General features: G+C 35.7%; 1 protein-coding gene across 2 annotated transcripts; it reads left to right on the forward strand.

The window, feature by feature from the left end:
• The first annotated feature begins 1,714 nt into the window (after positions 1-1,714).
• higd1a (HIG1 hypoxia inducible domain family, member 1A) lies at positions 1,715-4,912 on the forward strand. 2 transcript variants are annotated; one of them, XM_084732935.1, is made up of 4 exons: positions 1,715-1,864; positions 2,387-2,461; positions 3,350-3,484; positions 3,747-4,912. In XM_084732935.1, the coding sequence occupies exons 2-4, from the start codon at positions 2,392-2,394 to the stop codon at positions 3,821-3,823; spliced, it is 282 nt and encodes a 93-aa protein (XP_084589061.1). In that variant the 5' UTR covers positions 1,715-1,864; positions 2,387-2,391; the 3' UTR covers positions 3,824-4,912. The 2 variants fall into 2 exon arrangements, with proteins under 2 accessions (XP_084589061.1, XP_084589062.1); XM_084732936.1 differs by lacking the exon at positions 1,715-1,864 and adding an exon at positions 2,085-2,168.
• The last annotated feature ends 480 nt before the right edge of the window (positions 4,913-5,392 follow it).

A 5,392-nucleotide genomic window follows, 5' to 3' on the forward strand; every position in this document is an offset into this window, starting at 1 on the left:
TCTTGAAAAGTAAGAAAATAATAGGAACCAAATTTCTTAAATAAATAAATAAATAAATAAATAAATAAAGCCCCTAGTTTGTTTTGTTTTTTGTTTGTCAGGTTAGATTCTCTAGTCGTAAGAATTGTGAAATCTGGTCTGGTTAAAAGTTTGAGGGGATTCATTTTTCCTTCCTTTCTTTGCAACATTTGTTATGATCATTACTAATCTGAAAAAAGTGATTGTCTTTTAATTGCAATTTCTTTTATCTCTAGCTATTTATCTGTTTGCTTTTGCTTTTTGTTGTACTTGCTTTTTAAATGCACTTTTAATGTTTTCTATTGTCTTAATTTTAATATATTTCTACACCTCTGTAAAGCAGTTACTACTGGAATTAAAATTCAAATGTATTTAATCAAAGTCACTTAAAAGTGGGTCACAAACCTAAAAATGTGCCGATCAACCAGAATTATTATTAGAAATAGTGTGACACTTCTTTACATTGCTCTGAGACGGATGCAGCACGTTGCAGAAACGTGCCGACCTAAGCCATCATGATATGACCCCCGTTACATCATCCCAGAGATGAAGAAATGAAACAAGAGGATTCCCTCCCACCTACCAGCACTTTCGTTTAAATACCAGTAAGTCAAATTGTACCAGTGTACCGTATAACATGTTAACACATTAGGGCGGGAATACCGTAGGTAGAGATCATAAAGACGCGCCAACCAACGTGGTATCACTTCGAAATGTGGAAAATAGTTTCCCAGTGCCTCATGAGAAGGATCATTAAAGCGGCGTTAGTTTCCCTTGTTGCTCCCACAAATGTATTACCGTCTTTAGGCTACATCTAAATTGCAACATGAAGACATAACATCAGTGTGAAATTATTTTATTTATTTTTTTTGTGGTTGTTTCATTAAGAAACAGACCACACGCCTATTACCGTAGACTAGGAGTAACATCTGTCATCTGTTTCACAATCTTTGATTTTGCAAGGGAATTGTACAACTAATGCTGCGTTGACGACACCTCGGATTTACCAAAACCTCAACCTGTTACGTTGTCAGCATAATTTGACCCTGACAGAATCAGGTTTATTGAGTCCTGATTTTTGTTGCTTTCAGGGTTTCAGGTGGTTCAAAGAATAATTCTCAGGAAGACAGAAACAGACACAGCTAAAGAAAAGCAACTCAAAGCTTGTCTGAGAAAAGATGAGTGAAATGGATGCTTTCATGTTTCAGGGTTACTGGAACAATATAACTCATGTACCATCACTATAGTGTTATGTGCAATTGCGACCTGTGAAAAACATCTATTACTGCAATGGTAGTCACAATAAATCTGTGATATGCTGTCTAGACCAACATCCTTATATTATGTCATATGTATTCAACTTGACTAATGTATAACCCTTAAACTAACTGCAACAAAATTTGCCTATTTAGTGTTCAAGGACATATCCCTGTTTAAGGGTGATTCATTTTTCATTTGCAAATATATGGACCTTCTTTATGTTGTCTTTTAGCCAAATTTGAATACCGACAAACTCATGTGATCTATCTTTAAAATGACCACGTTGAATGTCAGTCAATATAGAGATTTTCATTAGAACTCGGACTGAGCTGGACGCTTACAACCTACACGCATTTCCAAGGTGCAATCTGTTTTTACTATTTTCTCGTACTGCCTTGAACACCACACGCTCGTGACCTCCTGCTAACGTCAGACCTGCGTGCGTTGGGGAGTTACATCACGTAGCCGGCTCCTCACTTCCTTTTCACACAGTACCTGCGTGCGATCTGGATGTATTAAGACTCATAAAACATCTCCGGATAATTTTATTGTGGGCGATTCAGACAACCAAACACTCCTTAAACAGGTAAGAATTCTGCCCAACCTACTGTGTCGTAATGTAGGTTTTATTCGCTGTTTAAACTGTAACCCTCGCCCTCGATTGTTTTATTTTATCTGCGTGTTTGTATTATTTGGCCTTTGATCAAAATGTAAGCCAATTCAAAAGATTGTAACCTAACATTGCACAATGGTTGATTTGTTTTACAATATACAGGATATGTATTCGGGTCTATAAAAAGATGTGTTCTCCTGCTGCTGCCCTTCATGCGTAACCTCTGAGCAGTTCATGTGGTATTAGCTCTGAACAGCGAGATACAAACCAGCTTTAGGTACGAATTTGAACAGTATGTACAGGTAGCCTGTTTAGTATTTAAGTGTTCATCAGTATTTAGTACCTAAAGTTTATCTACAATTGTCATGTAGGTTTTCAGTGAGGATTTAAAATGGAAAGTGGATGCCACCTAGCTTCTCTAAACGAGCTAGCATGCTATGTTTTGGGACTAACATCGAATTTGCTCTCATAACTTTTCTTTACTTTTCTTTTTAGCCAAGATGTCTGCCTATGATGAGAATGAGTCCAAGTTTATGCGAAAAGCAAAGGAGAATCCGTTTGTCCCAGTGGGTGAGTACATCTCGTCCCCTCATGGTTACATAATGAACAAGCAGAAAATTAAATTGCATTTAACACTTAAAGTTGTAGCAGAATTGTATTATTTGAAAGTATTGTGGAGTTAAATTAGTTAAATTAGTTAAGTAGTTAAGTTAGTTAAGTAGTCCATAAAGTACTATGGAGTTAAATTAGTTAAAGTAGTAGTTAGTTAGTTAGTAGTAGTTAAGTAGTTAAACTTTTTCTGGCATGCACCCCTTCAGAAGTTGGAAAAAGTTAACGTTCCCCACGCCACATTTTTTTAAAAATCAGTCCTTAACAATAGCAGAGGAAGAAAACTAGAGCTGCAATTATTAAGCAAAGCTGATTTATTTAATTAGCCGATCGAAAGAACGTTAGTTGCCAACTGTTTTGATAATTGATTAATTGTTTCAGTCATTTTTCAAGCTAAATTGTCAAATATTTGATAGTTCAAGCTTTTCAAATGTCAGGATGTTCAGCTTTTCTTTGAGTCTTTGGTTTTTGGACTAATGGTTGGTCAAAAGAAGCACATTCAGGATGTCAGTTTGGGCTGTGAGAAATTGTAATGAGCATTTTTCACTTTTATTTTGACCTTTCACACAACAATTAATGAATTGTGAAAATAATCATCAGATTAATTCATAAACAAAATAATTGTAAGTTGCAACTGTAGGAGCGACTAAAGAAACAATAATCCAAGTTAAATTTTAGGTCAGTGTGATAGCATCAGAGAGCTCTTGCTTGATTATCTTGAAAATTATACTCAGTCAACTTAGTTTCACTCCAAATGTTTTCCCTGGTTATCCTATGATCCACAGTACCCTGCTGACTTTGTTTTAGTTAGTTATCCATGTAAAATGATGTCTTTTTGCTCCTTTGTAGGAATGGCTGGATTCTTTGCCATTGTTGGATACCGTCTGCTGAAAATGAAACATCGGGGAGATACGAAAATGTCGGTCCACCTGATCCACATGCGTGTAGCTGCTCAAGGCTTTGTGGTTGGAGCCATGACTGTTGGTATGTAACTTTTACTGTCACATTTCTGATTAGATCTTACTTGGACTGTTTGATTTTTTTCCCCAATTTCTTTGCTATTTTTTTTTAAATCCTGGTTGTACAGTTGGTTTGGACCAGACCTGGTCTTATTAAAATATATAGTCAAGGTCTGGGTGGTTACATTTATTTAGACATTTTTTGCTTGTCTGTGATAAAGTCTGTTCTTATCTTTCTTTTAAGGCTGTCATGTAACTTCTTCCTCTGTTTGTTTATTTGTTTTCAGGGGTCCTGTATACGATGTACAGAGATTACATCTTAAAACCCAGAGAACAGGAACAGAAGGCGGTGCAACATAAGTGAACACGGATTCTTGCACTGACATTTTATGTCCCTTAATATTACCTCATATTAAGGTGTGTGGAACGTTTATTTTTTAGAGATGTGTCATAATTTTTTAATGCACGCATCCCTTCAGCAGCTCACCTCCTGTACCTATAAATGGTTATAACTTATTGATTACACTTCCTATCTTCTATATAGAATACCGGAGGGTCAAGCTATTGAGAAAGAGGTGTATTGATCTCAGCAGTTTTACCACTGGTTACACTCGGTGTGTTTGCAGCTGTAAATCCAGCTGGTTTCATATCTGTGTGGACAGGTAGCATTACTGATAGCTTACCTACCTCTAATTTGAATGATGTGTGAGTGAATATCAGTATCAGAAGTTAGAAAGTCTAGCAAATCAGTGAAAAATAGGTATGAATAGGCTCAGTCTCAATTGAAATATAAATGCCAGTGGCAGGTAGCTTGACTCTTTTTATTCATAGTTTTATTGTCTCATACAAGCTGTATTCTTATATGTACTAATGCACATTTGCCAATTTGAAAATTCTTGCACCTTAGCCCACTTTTTTCTTTTTAAAAATGGGCATCCCAGTGCATTAGGAGCATATTATGGAGGGCTTGGACAACATGTGGTCTTCAGGCAAGGCCTGTGCTACATTACTTAAACAACAAAGGCAAATGTTTTTTGAGTCAACAGTATTAGATTATTCAAAAAAATTATAAATCATTTGCCTGGAAATTGGAAATAGAACAAAAACCATAAATGTCTCTAACAGAACTGGGCAATTTCATTCAAAATCCTCCATACAAATTGATTGTAAAGGCCATCTTTTTTCATACTTTTTCCATTATGTTGTGGTACACAGGGGTCCAATGTTTTCATTACGGCAACGTTTTCAGGAGACACACAGACTAAACGAGGGTACAACTACAGACACTGTGCAGTAAACTGTAAAATATCATATAGACGATCATCTGATATTCTTAAATAGATGCCTTGTTAAGTTATTCACAAAGTTGTGTGCACATACAAAATGTTTTTTTTTCTTTGAAAGTTTTTCTTCTTTTTTTTCCCTCTGGAAATAAAATCTGCCAGTCTTGTAATTCTTGAAATTCTGTTGTGTTTTGAAACCTCTCCAAGTTGCACTGAAATTGTGTTTTGACTGTTGTAACTTATTTGTAACAAATGCTAACATGCAACATATACTAGTTGCTGGTTTATCATGTACACCTAACTAAAACTAATACAGTCTAATCTGTATGTATTAATAGTCAACAGTTTTAGTCTGTGTTTGACACACTTATAAAATGATGCAATTTCACAGCAACACAAACTACAGTCTCCAAAGTGACTTTTCTTTTACCTGTCTCTAAAACTGTTGCAACAAAAGGTGAACACTAAAACATTCATGCTGGTGAGATTCATTAAAGGCTGCATTTGTTTTAGGCAGACGCACCAAATGTACCAGGGCTAAAGTGCACAGTTTATTACAAATACATTTTTTTTCAAAGCAGATTGATAGGATATGAAACAGTAGTGTAAACACACATGGTACCAATGAAAGTAATTAGGGTCCTGTTTCA

The sequence above is a fragment of the Lutjanus erythropterus genome, chromosome 12 (genome assembly GCF_056507025.1).
Source record: "Lutjanus erythropterus isolate fLutEry1 chromosome 12, fLutEry1.hap2, whole genome shotgun sequence".
NCBI classification, from domain to species: Eukaryota; Metazoa; Chordata; class Actinopteri; order Lutjaniformes; family Lutjanidae; genus Lutjanus; species Lutjanus erythropterus.

What these genes read in the sequence shown, in the direction of transcription:
- higd1a (XM_084732935.1), top strand. Translation starts at nt 2,392, where the DNA reads ATGTCTGCCTATGATGAGAATGAGTCCAAGTTTATGCGAAAAGCAAAG. An exon ending in GAATCCGTTTGTCCCAGTGG is followed by an intron (nt 2,462 to 3,349) that starts GTGAGTACATCT and finishes GCTCCTTTGTAG; the next exon opens with GAATGGCTGGATTCTTTGCC. An exon ending in GGTTGGAGCCATGACTGTTG is followed by an intron (nt 3,485 to 3,746) that starts GTATGTAACTTT and finishes ATTTGTTTTCAG; the next exon opens with GGGTCCTGTATACGATGTAC.